A 19,864-nucleotide genomic window follows, 5' to 3' on the forward strand; every position below is an offset into this window, starting at 1 on the left:
AACTTCTGAGATTGTTACTTTAATATGAAGTTTTTAAGGTAAGGAGGTATCTGTTTCTATGGGGGCATGAACTTGATAGCTCATTTCGCTTGTTTAGACTGCAAAGTTCCTTTTTACATATGATCGTGAGTTTTTCAAAAAGACATAAATCACATTTCTTAGTAACGTTGTTGTACGGTTTGCATTGTTTGATGATTTTCCACGTTAGGTTAAAAGGTTTGTTATTGTCCTTCAGTGTCCATATGTGTTTAGATAATTCAGTCTCGTGTCTCTTGTTTTGGTGTCGGAAGGAAGCTGTGTGGTTTCTTTACCGTTCTTTAAAGTTTGTTGCGAGTCCCACGTATGAATCTGTTGACGTTTCAGTTGTGACTGTTGCTTGGTAGACTACGTTTGATGTGAGGCATTTTCCCTCTAGGGGGCATTGGTCTTTTTTCCGGCAGTTACATTCTTTGTCTAGTGTTTGTGGTGAATTTTGTGACTGGTTATAATCTGATAGTAGTTTTTTGTTGTGTGACGCGATGATTGTTTTGACGTTAGGCATGCAGGAGTAGCTTATCCTTACTGTGTGGTGATTGAAGATCTTGTGTAATGGATGGTTTTTCGGGAAGCATCTGTCAACAATATTAAAGAACTTTCTTCCCAGATTGGTCTTCACGTTGGAGTTCCATGGTGGATTATACCATATCACTTTTCCTTTGCGATTTTTGTTGCGCTTTTGGGCTGGCTCTGGATCATATGTAAGCTTATAGTCGTAGCCACTTTCGTAGAGGGCTTTTTGGTAAGGGGGCTGGCGTTATCGAAAACTTATTTGCTTGATGATATGCTGGTTAATCGCCTGTCTATATTTTCTGGGATGTTCTTTAGCAGTGTAGGTGGGTGGTTACTTTGACTGTGAACATGGAGGAGTTTGTTGTTCGGTTTCATGAATGAGGAAACAGATACCTCCTTAAAAACTTCATAATAAAGTAACAATCTCCGAAATTATACATACCAGTCACATGACTTATATGGAAAAGTAGCGTTGGTTTTTATATCTCCTATTAACCGTCATCCAGCTTTTATAGCCAGTCATTGTAAGTTAACGGTCAATCGTTGAAGTTACCTGATGAGTGTGGTAATTTTCGACCATACGAAACGGAGCTGTCGCAATAAAACGATGAACTACCTCTGAAGTCTTGAACCAGTTTGTTATAATTATCAATGCTCCTCTAAGAGTTGAGCGCTCTTTGAAATACATTCAAATCAAGTTCAAGAACTTATATATAACAAGTTGACAGGCTTCGAGCCAACAGAGACGCCTCGCCAGAAAGTTCCGAAAGGATTCGCAGTCCAAACCTCGATAAATAATAGGAGAAGTAGTGTGGCACACGAAGACGAACAACTTTCAGCGAAGGCAGAAATAAACTCAAAAAAATCTATAAATTTCAAAACGCTTCGGTCTCAGACCGAAACGTTTTTTATTAGACTTTTTAGATTTTTTTTGAGTATATGTCTTCCTTCGCTCGAAGTTGTCCTATGGCAAGCCGTTTCTGGCAAAAGCCATTCGAGTTTTACATCTTGGTCCAGCCGCTTTCAGCGTTGGCGAGTTTCAAATCTTAAATGACGAGCTTAAAAGACCTATAGGTGAGTTTAGTAAAGAGATGGTTAAGTTTTCTTTGGGAAGCTTCAGTTCTCGCTAGCGAGTTTTCAATTTCTCGCTAGTGAGTTTCCAATTTCTCGCTAACGAGTTTCAATTTCTCGCTAGCGAGTCTTGGCCAGGCTTCTCTCCCAGGCCTTTACTTAGAAGGCGATTAATAAGTCCTGGGGATTAATGGATAGCGATCATTCAATATGGTGGATGTTCTAAGCTTAGCCAACGAAGGCCAGGAAGACCTTGTGGGTTTTTTTTTTCTGGTTTTAATGAGTTTTTAGAACAATTAGATTCCGATGCTAACAAATTTGTGACTGAAAACTTGGAAGGGAAACTGGAAGATTATGTTACTACTTTGCTCGTGAAATAGAGAAACAGCAACCAACTGTTGGCCAGTCATATGATTATGATATATCTCTTAAGAGAACAGAAGGCCGATCCAAGTTTGTAATAACTGGAGAACAGCTCGTGAATCGCCGCAAGACTGGGATGACCTGGGCGAAAATTGCTACCTGTTTGAATGTCAGTGAAAGAACTCTGTACAGACGAGTTCAGGAATTTTATATGGATGGAAGTTTTTCAGAGATTCAGTCGAACACAGAACTAAATGAACTTCTCAAGTCGATTATGACAGTAACTCCCCGTGCTGGAGAGAGTTACATACGTGGAAGTTTGAGAGGCAGTGGCGTACGAATTCAATGTTGGAGAATTAGAGAAAGGCTTCAAGCCAAAGATCCTGTGGGTAGGGCGGCTCGTAGGAGCAATGTAATTCGGAGGGGAGCGTACAATGTGCGTGCACCAAACTGCCTGTGGCATATTGATAGCAATCACAAGCTGATCTCATGGCGATTTGTAGAACAATAACCCATCTGAACTGTGCCACCAATAACCTTGCAACCATTGCCTACAATATTTTCAGCAGGGAGTAAGTAAGTAAATATGGCGGCTTCCAAGCAGAGTGAGGGGTGATTGTGGAGTGGAGAATTTTGAAGTTGCAAGGTTTATGATTTTAAATCGTGGTACCTTGAGGGGAAGCTTCATAACAGGTAGAAGTGTTCAAAATTCAAAGATTAAAAGACTTGAGAGAGGTTAATCGACTTGTGACCAGCTACTATTCTGCTATATTTAGGCACATGGAGCTTATTTGGATCTTGGATTGTACCAGTGAACTACATTTGTTTATTCTCCATTATGTGTTCCAGCCTCCAATAACCATGTCCTTAGAAGAATTTACATCCTACCCCAAGGGAGGACATCCATCACACAGTAATCTCGTGTGGGGGAAATTAATGTCTCCTACCCCCAAACCTGCAGGAGACGGGACCTCCATTTATTCGTCCCTATCCGAGAAGACTAGAATATCTAACCATTTTTTGATGTTATAGAAAGGTATCAAATTCTTCTCAATTATTTTAAGACCCTGAGTGTTGGTCCGGCCGGGACTCGAACCCTCCACCTCCCGCACAACAGTCCAGCGGTCTTTCCATTGAGCCAACCGGGAGGCGGTAAACAGGGATGACATTTACAACTTTAAATTTCTCTGGTACCACTCCAGATGAAATAGAAGTATTAAATAAGTTTGCTAATGGGCAGATAAAACATTTCTAATGGTTTTAAGAATATTTACCGGCAGACTTTATGGTCTAGCAGACTTACCAGATTTTAAGTTTGAAATTTGAACCCTGAATACCCTGAGTATCCTAAACCCTGAGAAACCTTAGTTTATACCCTGAGCGGTATAAATTAATAAAGGTTCTTCTTCTAATAACACTAAATTACAATGATAATGATCAGGAAATCAGAATTCTTCCCAACCGAAGGCAGAAGAAGTAAACATCTTCGCTAGCCATCACCAAGTCTTGTACAAAATGAGAACATTTTTTTTTATGTTACTTCTAAACCTCTATGGCAACAGCAACTGTCAGTAAATGGGCAAAAGCAGTGGCTAGCCTACCTTAGATACTCTTAAAACACTGCCACAATCTACCGATGTTATCAAGGATTTGTCTTACGACAGGATTTATAATTTTAAGCTTACAGAGTGTTGCTTCACTTTCGCTTCCAGCGAAAACCTGACAGCTGCTGGCTGACACCTCGATGGCTCGGGGAAAAAAGGCGGGAGAATGTCACACAGCTGCTGGGGTGTTCGGTCCAACCCCTCTAAATTATCCCTTTAAAATGCCGGAAATCATGTTTCCCAAGGCCTAATTTTCAAAATCTCCCGAGGGAGCGCGCCCTAGGGAAATTCTGCGAACTCCCCGTGACTAAATCCTGAATCTGCCCTGGAGTTGCATGCGCTCCCAGTTCGCTAGCGAGAAGTTAAAAACTAGGCTAGTGAGAATTTAAATACTCGCTAGCGAGAAATTAAAAACTCGCTAGCGATAACTGATGCTTCCCAAAAAAAACTCAACCATCGCTTTACTTAACTCACCTGTAGGTCTTTCAAGCTCGTCTTTTAAGATTAGAAACTCGCCAATTCTGAAAGCGGCTGGACCAAGATTTAAAACTCGAATGGCTTTTGGCAGTAACGGCTTGCCATATTGTCTGTCCTTGTGTGCCACACTACTTCTCCTATATATATTTAAGTATAAGTGGAATAAACAGGAGAAAAAGTGAACTTTTCTCTTGTGACCTTTAATATGTGTACGTTTCGCCCATTCGGGCTTCCCAAGTACTAAATATCGATATAGAGTAAAATTCACAAGCAATGGAAAAGTCTTAAATACGAGGAATAAAAATGTTTTACATCAAATCCCATAAGAGTAATATAATGATAAGAATAATTGAAATTAAAATTACACGGTAAAATGTAATTAGGATAATTTTTTTTCGGTGTCAACCACACCAACAGACTGATTTGAGACAGCACGTTGAGGCTTGCTTGTACATCTAGCAGGTTACTGAGATGTCTTCAGAATCTTCAGAATTTTCCTGCGTCGCTCCGGAACATATCTCAGACATATATCAAATGAGCTACAGGTGAGTTTTTTTGCCGAGACACAAAGGTCAGTTACGGGATATCAAAAATTCCTAAGTGACCGATCATCTTTTTATTTTCAGGGAGTGACTTGGAAGATTTCGTGACGAATGATCTTACTGGCCCCCTTCCCCCTGAGATTGAGAACCACATGATCATCAAAAATCTTTCTTTTACAGCGCACTCACAAGGGATAAAATGGAGTGACAAAGAAGTGGGCGTACTAGACGCCCGCTTCTTCCTATCACTTTTTCACTTATACCGATTGCTTTTCTCAGGCTTTGTTTTCCATCTCTAGTAACTGTCTTGTCCCAAGAGAAGTAAGTTACGATCCTCTTCCACCTGTAAGTGATGAAACAGGGATTTATGATCTTTTACCAGCTGTACGCATTGTAGTAAAATCTTCCTGCCTTCGAAATTCGTTTTCAGGCATTGTGCTTGTAATTGTGTATAACTTTCCTTTTTACTCGAGTATCCCAACACTCTCAGGTTTTTACAAGAATGCATTTCCCACGCTTATGTTTTGCGAAGCAATAGAGTCAAATGAACACAACGTCGAGTGGGTTGGTTACATTTTCAGGGGATACTTCGGCTACGTGTGCATGTCACGTGCCATGGAAAAATATCCGGGATAGAAGGGATATTAACTCATCGGTTATAACGCAATACTTAACTAATGCAATTCAATTGGAATGGATCGTAACAAAATCTGGGAAGGGCTAAAAGTACCGATTTTAACAGTGTATGTTCAGCCTGAGAAATGGTCTCGGTGGAATTCCATTTACGGAAGGAGTGCTTGTAAGAAAGTATACGAAGAGATCTGAATTCTATAAAACTCCTCCACAACTGAAAACATGTCAAGCACAGTAGACCAGTTAACGGGACTGTCCATTCCCGAGGCACGTTATGGGACATCAAAGGGTCGATTGATCTTTTCAAACAGAACAGGAACTGGACATTTCTTTGCCCTTGGGGTCGCTCAGACATATTTTACATTCCTCGAAAATATGCGGATGAATTCGAAACACGGTAAATCTTCAACAAGTGTCGCGCGTTCTTGGAAATTGCAGTTCCAGCAATGTATGGAATAATTGAAAAGGAGGAAAATTTTGAGTTTATCCCTGGGATTTACCAACCTTTGATATGGGACAAACGGTCTGAATTCTGTGAAGATGGCTTTATTTTAACAGCCGCTCTTGTAACAATAACCCGAATCTCACGGCCTCGTGCTCTCTAAAACAATCCAAAACCATATATGGTAGCGATACCATACGTGTGCAGAGAAACGACAATACAAATTTCTGTCAGTATATAAGTATATAATCCACCATTGCGTTTATCCATCCGTTTAAACTAAGTTATGAACACAGTGGAGCCATGGATAAGCCATTGCTAAGAAACTGGATCATGGATTATGGTAATCTTTTGAGTACATGCAAGAGAAAATTTATTGCATCGGTTTAGTCCAAAGATATAGGCAGTTACCCACCCAGTGGCTTCTAGATTTTCGTGAGTTACTACGCCGCTGGGAAAATCGATAAAGTTTTTTGTCAATCAACAGCTAGACGGATAAAGTTTTAAAATGTTTATCACGGCTGATATCGGAGCTTCATAGAAAATAAAGGGTTATTTAGTACTATATGAATATCTTGTTTGCTAGCCCCAGCATCGAGATTTCTTTCTTCTTTGCTCGTAAATTGACGCAATCTAGCCTAAAATAATGTTCATGCCCTATTAGTTGTTGACAGCTTGACCATTTCTGTGTGAATAAGCTTTCCGGCTTTTCTCGAAAACCGATCTAATGGATTGTACTCTTAGAAAGCGTCTGCGCTTCTTGAGTGACTTTTTTTATCGCAAAAAGTCTGGAGGAAAATCTGTCCACCGAGAAATTATCAATAATTCAATGGAGCTCAGAAAAAAGGTAAATACAGCCTATGAGCCATGTGCTTGGAGTGCGAAACTTAGTAGAAAGCCTTACGATATCTGAAGGAAACTTAACGCCACAGGTAGTTGGATAAGAAAAGTGGTTTTCGTCAACTGTAACATAACCCACACCAGTAAGATTTATTAAACTGTTCTATGTATAATAAGCAACGGCAAGCCTTCGAGTGAAAATGAAGAAAATTACATCCTTCATCTTGCTGTATACTCTAAGTCGTTTATTTGAGAATCACAATTGCACAACTTCGATCACTTGTACAAGATTTTTAGGTCTAAACAAGACTATGAAGTTGATAAATCCACATAAAGAAACTTTGGGCCAGACGAAACTATATCACAAAGGTATCTTTAGTTTACATATCGCAGATTTCAAGAGATTAGCATTACTAATCCGGAACAAAGTTCACATTAAATAGCAAGTTTTTAATTCCTTTGTCTCAGATGTGCAAGACGAGTTCAGTTGCATTTATTGCCGCGTTCCTTGTTGTATTTTGGCCAATACCCGAGACAAAACTACATCCCTAAGCTATCTTTAATTTACCTAACATAGTTTTAAAGAGGTTAGCATGCATGACCAGTCCGGAACACATCAAAAGGCTATTTTTTATTCTTTTTTTTCAGATGCGCAGGACGAGTTCGTTAGCATTTATTACCACGTTTCATGTTGTATTTTAGCTCATACCCGAGTCTGTTCTCCAAACATTTAAGGTACTGACCCTCACGGCAAGTACTTTTGGGAACTGTTACCCATTTAATTCGTACATTTTTCCCGCCATCTTTATCGACTCCTTTTTTAATGAATTTATCAACCCTCAACTCGCCGTTTTTATGTTTCTTCAAGCGCGTTTGGATTTGTGTCGAATGACCCAAGTAGACATATTTGTATTTGTTCCCTATGGTATAAATTCCTTCTTCTTCTGGTGCTTTCTCGAGGTCTGTGGCGTAGCATTTCCAATGTTTCCTGGTCAGACTCTTACAGATACTTTCGGTCCTCTATGGAATAATATAAGAAAGTTAAGAGCCTCTTGAGTTTTGAGTACGTTATTGTCAAGGACAACAATGTAACCTCCGTTTAAAGGGAGCAAAATTCTAAAGATGCTAAGGTGTTGCGTTGGTGGGAGTTACAAAGTAATTTCGGTTTTATCGACTGAGTTGATAACGTAAATCGGCCACCGTAAATAGTTTCAAAGCTGACGCTTCGAGCGTTGGCCCTTCGTAAGTGATCTTGCTGGTGTTTTTAGTTCTCTGGGGACTACTGAAAAGGAAAGTTTGAGGAAGTCATTCAGTGAGGTATTCAAGGTATTCAAACGCATTTTTAGACAGCTGAAATCTGATATCTTGATTTTAGGACTCAAATAACATGGGAAAGTGTCGAACTTCAGCAGCAGCTGATATGCTAGTTCAACGTCACGAGCTTTAATGTCTCCTCAAATGCTATATTTGCCAGCCAGAATATGGAACAAACGCACTGAATATATATTTATTGTCCAATTGTGCTTCGTAGGGTACAAATAACCCGCGCGACGAGTACAAATATCACGCGATATTTGTACTCCGGAAATATCCGCGAAATTCGCCCGCATTGAAGTAACAATTTGGCGTGTTGGATAATAAACCTCTTATGAGACATTTTGTCGCGTGGTATCGCTGAGTATTTTTACAAGTTGTGCCGTATTTTGACGCGCCCATAGGGTGCGTCAAAATACAAACAACTCGTAAAAATACTCAACGATACTATACAATAAAACGTCTAATCATAGTTAGTGGAAGGGGACTAACTATGGTCTAATAAGATAGATATATAGATATATATATATAACGTAGGAAAGTTTAAAAATTGCGAGGATGGACAGCTTCTGAAGTCAAAAATATAAAAAATTTTAATAAAAAACGTTTCGGTCCGAGACCTTCTTCAGTTATTTACAACTTTTGAAATAAAAAAAAAGAGAGCATTAAATAAGATCGAAGCGCTAATGATTACGTAATTACATATAACGACTAATGAACTGGGGCTAATAAAAAGATAACAAAAAACCTAATTACAAAGGAAGCAATGGACAAAATACAAGAAACAAACCCTAAAAACTAAGATATAAGAATACTAAATATGTTAAAATCATGAGGTGTGGTTGTTGTAGCTGTACTTAAAGTCGTTTGCAGTGAGCCCGATGTATGTATCTGTCGTGCTGTTGTCTTTACGTGTAATGGTAGCTTGGTATATGACAGATTGTTGGAGGCAGTTACCGCCTTGAGGGCATGAGTTTTTCTGTCTGCAGTTGCATTTCTTGTTGCTGTTTGTGTTAGAGGAGTCGGTTGTGGCGGTGGCGTTAGTCTTTACGTGGGAGGTGAGGATTCTTTTGTTGTGGTTGTCGATGATTTTTTTTGTATTGTCCATGCAGCTGTAACTAAGTAGGAAACTGCCTCCAACAATTTGTCATATACCAAGCTACTATTGCGCGTAAAGACAACAGCACGACAGACACATACATCGGGCTCACTGCAAACGACTTTAAGTACCGCTACAACAACCACACCTCATCATTCCGACACGCAAATCACCGCAACTCCACCGAACTCAGCTAACACATCTGGACACTTAAAGACAACAACATCGATTATTCCATCATCTGGCGCATCCTGTCTTCCCACCTGCCCTACAACAGCTCAAGCAAACGATGCAACTTATGCCTTAAAGAGAAATTCCTGATCATCTTCCACCCTGACCTATCAACACTCGACAAGCGTAACGAACTTGTCTCTTCCTGCCGACACAGAAACAAAGCCCTCCTACGCAACAACTGACCTGACCCTTTTCACACTGCATAAACCATGTTAATTAGCAATTAGTATAGTATATAAGCGATGGTATCGCATTATTCTGCCATTAAAATCCCCTGATGAGTGGGCAAACACGAAACAGGTCTGTAGGGATGTATATGTGGTGGTTTTTTATCCGCCTACAACACATTTTATATATATATATATATATATGTATGTATTTAACAATTATTCCACGAGCGCGCGTTGGATATGAGATGATAGATAGCCAACGAGGCGCGTAGCGCCGAGTTGGCTATAATCATCTCATATCCAACAAGCGCGAGTGGAATAATTGTTTTATTAAAAACGCCCTCAGGAAATTATTATTTTGTAACAGGAAACCGGAATTTTTAGCTCCCTTTTGATTCTAAGCTGACGCGTACGCTTACCATATTTGTAGATTATGGTATATTGGCTCATATACCATAATGGCTAAGCCAATAAAAAGCCTTGAATTGAATTATCCAATGATCCAATTTTTAATAAATATATATATATATATATATATATGTATTGATATATATTGTTTTCAAGCATAAATTTGGACAGAATCAGAATTTCTATGATTGAAAGGATGGTTAAAAATGAAAAATGGCTCGCTGAACCGAATAATCTGATATCGGTCTGAGCTTAAATGATCAGTGCAAACTTGTGTAGTGAAAAGCTGACTTAAGCCGACATCGATCGATTTCGATGGTTTCGCTTTAAATACTGATCCCGTAAAAAGCATTTCGACTCATGGAACTAACTCCATAAACATTATCACTGAGCAAAAATAAGTAGATAAGCACAAGATCGAGAACAAGAAGTGCAAATAAAATAAGACGGATATATCTTAAGGGGACTATTAAGAAATTTTGCTCAGAAATGTGTTCTGTTGTGTTTTTCTGTATCGGTTGCTGATAAGTAGCCAACCAATCACTGCACTTAGAACTGAGGAAAAACTTTCTCGCAAAGCTCCCTGGATCTGTGGCTTTTACCAAAAGATTAATATGTCTTGCTCTAACCGAAAGAATCCAGGATATGAGAGCGGAGATGGTAGGATTGGCTAATTTTACAAAAACGAAGGAGTTTCTGTCGAAGTAACTTTATAGATAGCTGTATAGAATTGATTTAAAATGTGTATTTCAACCGAGGATTGATCTTGGTATATTGAGGAAACCATCTATTCGTAAATCTTAATAACAGAAAGAGATGAATATGGAGCGATAAGAGGACTATAAATTTTGGCGCCTAAATCTAACGGACGCGAAGTAACGCTTAGTGTCAATTCAATATCATTGAAAACAAGTTGTTGTTTTCACAAAAATGGCAGACGTTGGCGCAAACATACTGCAAAGGTATCATTGAACCAGTGCGGATACCACGCCGCTCTATGACTTTTGTCGATCGTGAACGGCTTACTTTCCCTGAGCATATCACCATAGCAGTAATCGTCGGAAAGTGTTTCCGTCAAAAACATTTCAGTTGAAATAATTGAAGCTTATATTTGTATATAATTAGACAGAAATCTACAAGCATTGGCTAAGTGTGCGAATTAAAAGTTTGCAGCTTTCCTCTTTAACGGAGAGTTAACTTTTTCCCACCCAAATGAACGACAGCTTATAGTTCCCAGCTTATTTTCTATTGAAGCTTACCTCACTTCTTTGAACAGTATTTGCACGAGTTCAGAGTGTGCGACTTAAAACAAAAGACTTCTTTTCATAAAAATGAAACTCTGTTGGCTGGCCAATGAGAACAATCTAAAATTACGACATCTCGAATTCTATAGGCTGGAGAGGAAAGGGACTTTACCTTACTTGAACTTTCGTTGAATTTCTAAGAAATGGTCGACTCGTGAGAACACGAGGTCTCAGCTTGTTGTCTCTAGCTAGTAGGTTGAGAGCATTAATTATTATTCTCAATCAAAACAAAAGTATATCTATCTTTCGTTAATGTTGATAAATATTTAAACAATTGTGGTTTATCAGTAGTGTCTTTTTTTATCTTTAAAACCATTTTTAATTTTTTTGTTCCTTGATTACCTATTATAGCTTTAATTGATCTAATTTTCGCTGGAAAAATCCTTACTTCTCCTTCTTCATCTGTATTGCTTTCTACTTCATCTATTAATTCTTTACTAGCTTTTATAAAATATAGTTTTTCAGAATTAAAGCTTTCTATGCTTTCAATCATTTCCTTTATTCTCATACTATATATATTATAAATAATTTATTTTTTGATATTTTTATTCAGAATAATCTATTCTTGGTTTATTTTTAAGTCTTTCTGATCGTCTTGAATTCTCATCGTCATTCACTATAGTAATCTTTAAATCCATATTATCTAACATTCTTTCAAATTCTTCAGGCTCCATATTTAGAGCATCCTCACTTCTTACATTTGTAACAATGTTGTTTCCAATTAAAACACTCATATACATTATATTATATTATTCGCCTATAATAATTAGTTATAAGTGATTGAAAGAAAGAGGTCAAAATAAAAAACAAAGAAAAAGACCAAAATAAAAAACACAAAGATAAATAACCAATATCTTAAAAATTCATAGTTCTATAATGCCCATATGCATGACTATTAATACCATCCTTGAAAATATATGGCTTATCATCAAAACAACTCAATGAAACTTTATTCCACTCATAACCACCTAATTGGTGGTTTTGGCTTCTGATTGTTTTCATCTTATGATGCATTTGTTTGTCATTAAAGAAAACATCTTTGTAATTTTCGTGTTTGATATTTTTTGATGACTATTTTCTTTACTCCTTTTGCTTCTTTTTTTATTCTTTTTCATTCTCTGTCATTAAACTATACATTTTCGATTTCAGTCCTACAAACTCTACTATCAGCTCACCATGTACTTCATCTTTCATTTTCCCGATCACTCTTTTGTTTGTTTTATTGTAATAAATTGATGATTCTTTGTAAGCACTATTATCAAACAATTCTTTATTCTTCCAAAAATCTTGAGATACATGTTTTGTTTCTATCTTAAACGTTAGTGAATCAGTGTCTGTAAACAAAAACTTCGCTTTATCTCCATCCTTTTCCTTAATATAATTGTAATGAAAATCATACATCAATGTCTTTGAAAGATCAAGAAAACACATACCAACATTAGCTGGTCTATTAAGAGTCAATGTTTCTTTTATCTTATGTACCGCAACGAGATTCTCATTGGATAATTTGCTTGATACAAAAGTCGGTCTTGATGCTAACTTCAACAGCTTCTTCTCACCAGTGACAAGTCTTACATCGACTCGCTTTCTTAAGTTTTCTATCGTCTTTCCAAATACAGAATTATTCATCAGTGTAAAAAATTCTTTCTCAAACTCATTTTTAGCTTGAGTTCTCTTTTGTGTATTAAACCTGATGTATTAATTGCTTTAACCATGGTGATTGATTAAATTCAAGTACTCTGTGAACTTTTTTCAATTTCATTCCAAGGTTGAGATATAACTTAAGATTTCGGTAATGAAGGACATATTTCTCTTTGTTTGATAACGTTGGGATCAAGTTTGATATAAGACCTGTTGTCATATTAAATTTATCAGCGATTTGTTTACAATAAAATTATGTTCATAACATGTCTGGTGTGACTTTGATCTTTTCCGGTGCGAGTGGATAATCGTTATGCAAATCATGTAATTCCTATGGGTATTCAAGATCGACTTCCAATATTAATCCCTTTTTACTTTCCTGAGTATAAACTCCAAGGTTTAGTTTATCAATCTTCTTTTGTGAAAGCCATTTGAATCCACCAGTTAAAAGGTATTGCGACATCGCCCAACCATACAGATTATTAGGATCGAGGTACATGATATATTTCGAAGGTTCATTCTCATTATAGTCTTTCATGTATTCGTTATTCGCTTTTCCATATCGATTAGCAATATAACTAGTACCTCCTCTCATACCCTTTTCAGTGAATTGGTACATGTTAACATCAGTCATTTATTCCAATTTGATGTTAGTCATTTTCAACATAGCATCCCAAGATATTCCAGGCCTTGTGAAATAATGGCATGGATCTAGTTTATAATATTGAAGGCAAGTTTGTCTAAAATTCTCAAACACATCAGCTAACAACTGTATGTCCGACTTTAGGTATAAATCATGATAATCACCCATTGTTTTAACTTGAATTTTTTCCATACATTAATTTTGAGCATGTTTGTAATCATCGTCTGAGATATGCTCATCTGTTAGTATGCTATAAAATTCATCTTTGTTTGGAAGTTCTGTCTCATTGAATTTATCAAAGCTATCCATGAAATCATAGGGATAAACACCTTTTCGAGTCATAAAATTGAATTTTCTGTTCTTGAATTGTTCTGAAGTATATTTTAAAGCCTCTTAATGGGAAGATTATTGACTAGTTTATCAAGAATTGAACTCATAAATTGAAAACTATCAATGAAAGTGAGATGATTTCCAAACATGAAAGCCATATAATTTTCCATATTATTTGGAATTGCATTAATGTTCATTTCACATTCTTCGCCTTTTTTATTCGTATATTTATTATTCTTAACAATCTGTCCAATTTCTTGCATGATAAAATGAGAATCATAACCTCTCAAATTACGAAATATTACTGGTATTTTATCACTGATTCGAAAGTTCAAATTACAATCTTGGTGAGCTGAACCTCTGTATTCTCCAGTTATGTGACAATGATCTCTTACTCGAATATCTTCGTTGGTATATTTAAGTTCACAAATATGGCATGTATCAGCGTTTTGAAATTGTCTCTCATCCTCTTTAATCATTTTTAGTGGTTTGTTAAATTCAGACTTGATAACTTTCTTACAATATCTCAACTCCTTAAGCATCTGTTCCATGAATTTGTAAGCAGCTCTCTAGCCACGATATATATGAAGAGGTTTCGTATACTTATCATCATAAGTACAAACAACGTTGTATCCATAACCACAGTCCGTATGTTTTTGATAAGCTTCAGTGAAAGATTCATCGTCAGCTGGTTGACAACCTTGTACTTTCTCTGTTATTGCTTCAAAGTCAGCATAGATTACAAATGGAACTGGTAGCTGCTTATGGTAATTATTGAATTCCAATATGTTGTTATCTTTAGTCGGCATCTTAATAGCTTGCGCTCCATTGATTACGAGACAATTGGCTTTGCGATCAGTTAAGACCTTTTCAGAGCTAAAACACTGCAAACAACATATACAAAAGTGCTTTTTCTCCTTCTGTTTCGTTTTGTTAAACATAAATCTATTGAAATCTTTTATTAATACATAATGTGAGTTTTTCTCTTCTGTTATCAATAAAAGATTCAAATTTCTCTCCTTGCTAATATATATTGGATATCGTTGTTTAGTGTTATAGCCGAATACGTTAACATTGATTTTATTCTGTTTTTCGATCTTGTTGATTTGTTTTATAGTCACTGGAAATTCAATTCCTGTGTAATCCAATTGTTCAACGAAAGCTTTATCAACTTTTTTGATCCTCTGGGGATCTTTCTGTTGTGGATTTAAGTGTCTGATATGACACCAACGGAAGCATTCATCATCTTTGTTTTTCAGATTGATCAAACCCTCTTTACCATCTCTCAATTATGGTGGAAGTTGAAAATAAGAAGAACGTTTTGTGGATTATATAGAACAAAATTTATGTACTTATTATCAACTGATTGGATACGCCAGCCAGATCCCTCTGAAATCCATTGTGCAATGTGATATGATATGTGTTGCTTTGTTGATTGTAAAGAGTCTGCTACTTCTGTTTCAGTTATCATTGTCTCAGGTGCACTATTAAAGTATGCTGTTTTTGTCTGAACTTCATCAGCTTTATGGCTCTCAAGGGTGATCTTTAATGTCTCTGTGAATTTGAGACCTTTCATTTCATTCAATATCTTTTTAATAGGTTGACCAATAGCCAATCTTGTGCTTTGCATTTGAATCAGTGGATCTATGTCATTTTTAAGTTTATTTCATATGATTTAGTGAAACCCTTTAAAGCTTTGTTTGTCTCATTGATTCTTGTTCTTAATAGAGGAACAGGCTTCTTTGTTCTTGGTTTAAGCACTGGTTTATAATCATCTCGAAACTCAAGAGGTAGTTCAATATTTTCTTCATAAGCTTGAGCCATCTGTTTAACATTTTTGAACTGTGGAGCGAATTTAATTTTACGCTTTAATGTTTTGCGTTGATATATTGGAACAGGTCTCAAATTAATTATTATGTCAATGAGCTGATCTTTTGTCGGATTCTGTCATTCGTTTTTATTCATATCATTCTATATTATAAGTAGATAATTTTTTCCTATATTCTCTAAAGGCAATTTTTTTTATGTATATTTCGATTTTTCCATATTTTCTATACGTGGATTTTCTTTAAGTGTATTTTAAAAATTTGAAAACCGGTTTGAACCCACCATTTTGAATTTCTCGAACTTTTTAGATGTTGATCTGATGACGTAACGCCACAGCTATGGGGTGATGTAACGCCACAGCGTTTTCTACTCAGGCAAGTTTTTGTGGTTCGTTCGTTGCGCAGTATTTTGAATTCTGATAAGTCAAAAATTTCGAATTTTGATGAGTCAGCTTTGAAATATTATTTGAATATGGTTTTTCAAATAAATTAAACAATCAATTCGCGAATCAATTGCTCGCTAACGCGAGATCGTCGCCGCGCTCCCCAGTATTTGTCGCTTTGCTCCTCAATGAATAAAAAAAGAACCCGAGCTCTCTAACGCGAGATCGTCGCTACGCTCCTTAATAAATAAATTGAGCTCACCATCAGGAATTCAATATTGCGCAATTTGAATGCAAAATACATATATCTTATTAGACGTTTTATTGTGTAGTATCGCTGAGTAATTTTACGAGTTGTGCCATATTTTGACGAGCCCGTAGGGGAAGTCAAAATACAAATAACGAGTAAAAATACTCAGCGATACTACACAACAAAACGTCTAATAAGTTATTTACTATCCAACACGCCAAACTGTTATTTCAGTGCGGGCGAATTTCGCGGATATTTATTTACGGGGAGTGGGTGACAGAAGTATGCGAAGCGGAACGGAATTGGCACTTTATTGTGTTGCTGTTTCTATTTTCTTCGTTAAATGAAGAAATTTTCTTGTTGTCAAGCTGTTTTTCTTCGTTCGATTCACCTAATGAACTTTGATCTATATTTGCCAGCCATTCTGACTCTTCGTCGTCGAAAATATGACTCAAATGGTGCGCCATTTTTTTTTTTCCGTAATTACATTCCAATTCTTTGCTTGCGTGATGCGAGAAAACCTGTTTAACCGGTACTCTACAATAGACAAGTACAAATACCGCGTGATATTTGTACTCGTCTATGGCGTTATTTGTACTCGTCTAGGTATAGTTGGATAATAATGCGCAATATTGAATTCTTGATGGGTGACCTCCAAGCCCCAATTACTATACTACTGGGGACTACTGAAAAGGAAAGTTTGAAGGAGTAATTCAGTGAGGTATTCAAGGTATTCAAACGCCTTTTTAGGCTGCTGAAATTTGATATCTTGACTTTAGGACTCAAATAACATGGGAAAGCGTCGAACTTTAGCAGAAGCTGATATGCTAGTTCAACGTCAATGGCATTATCCAACTGTGCTCCGTAGAGTACAAATAACGCGCGAGACGAGTACAAATATCACGCGATATTTCTACTCCAGAAATATCCGCGAAATTCGATCGCTCTGAAATAACAGTTTGGCGCGCCGGATAATAAATCTCTTCTTGGACGTTTTGTTGTGTAGTATCGCCGAGTATTTTTACGAGTTCTGCCCTATTATGACGAGCCCGTAGGGTTCGCCAAAATAGGGCACAACTCGTAAGATATACAGATATATATATATATACTTTGTTTTCAAGCATAAATTTGGACAGAATCAGAATTTCTTTAAGTGATAGGATGGTTAAAAACGAAAAATGGCTCCGCTGAACTGAATAATCTGATATGGGTCTGAGCTTAAATGATTAGAGCAAACTTTCGTAGTGAAAAGCTGACTTAGGCTGACATCGACATCGATGGCTTTGCTTTAAATACTGATCCCGCAAAAAGCATTGAGACTAATGAAACTAACTCCATAAACATTATCACTAAGCAAAAATAAGATGAGAAGCACAAGATCGAGAACAAGAAGTGCAAATAAAATAAGACAATATATCTAAAGGAGACTATTAGGAAATTTTGCTCAGAACTGTGTTTCTGTTGTGTTTTTCTATATCGGTTTGCTGATTAGTTGCCAACCAACTATTGTACTCACAACTGAAGAAAAACTTTCTCGTAAAGATCCCTTGATCTGTGTTTTTAACCAAAAGATTAATATCTCTCGCTCTAACCGAAAGAATCCAGGTTATGAAAGCGGAGAGGGCAGGATTGGCTAATTTCACAAAAATGAAGGAGTTTTTTTTAAAGAAACTTTATAGATAAGTGTATAAAATTGATTTAAAATGTGCCTTGCCTTTAAAATAAGATTATGTGCTTGAGATTTGTAACTCACAATAGAAATTGAGAGTGACCCGTCTCCAATTTAATTTAAATTTTAACTTTATTGCATTATCATTTTATAGTAATAATCTTTAAAAAAACATTTCACTGGACAGTTATTGATTATTCCTTGGTGTAGCTATTCAATGTGCAGCTTTTGTGATGGACCAATAGTGGAGATCTACATATGTAGACCTTCATTCTTCTCACTCATGAATCGAAATACGTTTCATTTGATTTATTTGAAAAAAGGAAAATGCACGATGGACTCCATTTTAGTTTTTGCATGGACACCTGTGATTCTCTGGAGGTGCTGTCATGAATGAAATGACTACTATTTTGGGCCCTTATTTGATTTACTTCAAATGTACAAATACCTTTCTTGTGAGGCCTTTGATGCATGGAAGTAACAAATTTACTCTAACACCATACAAAGTCATGATATTTTTAATTAATATATAGAGAAAAAAGAACTTACCTCATCACTCACTGAATCAGTACCATCTTCATATTTAGACGATGATGAATACTATAAAATAAGCAGGACAAAAAGATAATAAATCTATTGATCCACTTTCAGTGCTTTTAAAATTAGTCTGTAAGTACAAATGAACAGTGAAACCTACTCACTGAATTAAACACCCTTGTTGAAGGCACAAGTGTAGCAACTTGTCACAATAGTACCAAAGTCCCAAGTAAAATAGCACTCAGTCAAATTTGTCAAAGAAAATACTTGATCACCATTCAACAGTCTCAAGGAGGGTTAACAAGTCTATTCACCTGTTAATAAATCTATACTTAACTTCAGCAGTACAAGTTATAAAAACATTATTGGATCTTAACCTCCAGTAACCTTTCCATACAAATTACTAAAATTTTTCACAAATTTAATAAAGTAATAGATCACCCTTTCTAGGGGTTTACCAGCACAATAAGCCACAAGGAATGTTAGGATAGTATGAGAAAAGCTTGTAAATCAGTCATCAGGCCATGATTTACAAGCTTTTTGAGTGTCCTCCCAACATCACAAGTAGGTTTATTGAGCTGGCAAACTTCTAGGAAGTCAGTGTAGCTTATTATTTTATGAAATAACTATGGGAAAGGTTCTTCATAGAAATAGGAATCTGTATCCTATTTCGTGATCAAATGTCTTATTCTTAACAAGTTCATTGGATGACAAGGTTAACCAATCACAGATGCTGAAAGAATAGGACAAAGGTACAGGCTTAGCACCACACACAAAATTCACGTATCGAGGCAACAAAAACATTTAAAAGTTCTCTGAAAGCTGTAAAAGTCATATGAAAGGAAAGGAAAAAGGCAAACTGCCACGGTACAATGTATCCAATAATTTTAAAGTTCTTTTAAAGTTCTTTCAAGGTGGAAATCTAGTAAATTGCGGTGTGAGTCATTTTTCCTGAGAGTACAAGACTACAAAAAACTTTGCAAGTTTACAAACTTCACAGACTGACAAAGGTATTGAGAATAAAGGTTACCAGAAACCCTGCTTTAGAAATTTATCATGAATTTATTCATACCATATTTCTTCATTAACGCTAAATAACCGATATAATAGAAAGCACTGAAAGCGCGTAAAACTGGAAGTATATTTACAGCACATCCAAGGACTCCATACAGGCTTTTACAATAAGGTTTCTAAGTAAATGTTAACTAAAGAAAAAGACAAGTGTGTTATTAATGCTATTCCAGTCTGGTGAAAGCAAAACTTTTAATTGTGTTCTTTTGCATATGCTTTTTTCTGTATTTTCGGTTTTTTCCTCTTATTCCTTCGCTCCCACTGGGGTGGGCCGGAATGTCCATTTTTGTGATCCATCCTCAGGAAGTTTTCCTTGTGGTCCTTTATGAGAATCATTATCCTCTGTCTTAATCATCAAGTAAACCAAAAGACACAAAAAGCTAAAAGTAATTCATTGTCCTTAAGTGTAGTCAAGCATGGTGCTTTTTCAACATAGCATCCCAAGATATTCCAGGACTTGTGAA

General features: G+C 36.5%; 1 protein-coding gene and 1 pseudogene across 5 annotated transcripts in view; one reads left to right on the top strand and one right to left on the bottom strand.

The window, feature by feature from the left end:
• The first annotated feature begins 592 nt into the window (after window positions 1-592).
• The window catches only part of LOC148720458 (uncharacterized), a 50,880-nt pseudogene continuing 31,608 nt past the window's right edge, over window positions 593-19,864 (top strand).
• LOC148720459 (uncharacterized) overlaps window positions 6,744-19,864 on the bottom strand; it is a 30,147-nt gene continuing 17,026 nt past the window's right edge. For all 5 annotated transcript variants that reach the window (XM_088738923.1, XM_088738921.1, XM_088738925.1 and 2 more), the window contains 2 exons: window positions 18,342-18,392; window positions 6,744-7,541 (listed from right to left, as the gene is read on the bottom strand). In XM_088738923.1, the coding sequence (XP_088595049.1) occupies window positions 7,188-7,541; window positions 18,342-18,392 (405 nt within the window). In that variant the 3' untranslated portion in view covers window positions 6,744-7,187. The remainder of the gene's footprint in view (window positions 7,542-18,341; window positions 18,393-19,864) is intronic.

The sequence above is a fragment of the Stylophora pistillata genome, chromosome 11, assembly GCF_964205215.1.
Source record: "Stylophora pistillata chromosome 11, jaStyPist1.2, whole genome shotgun sequence".
In the NCBI taxonomy this organism is placed as follows: Eukaryota; Metazoa; Cnidaria; class Anthozoa; order Scleractinia; family Pocilloporidae; genus Stylophora; species Stylophora pistillata.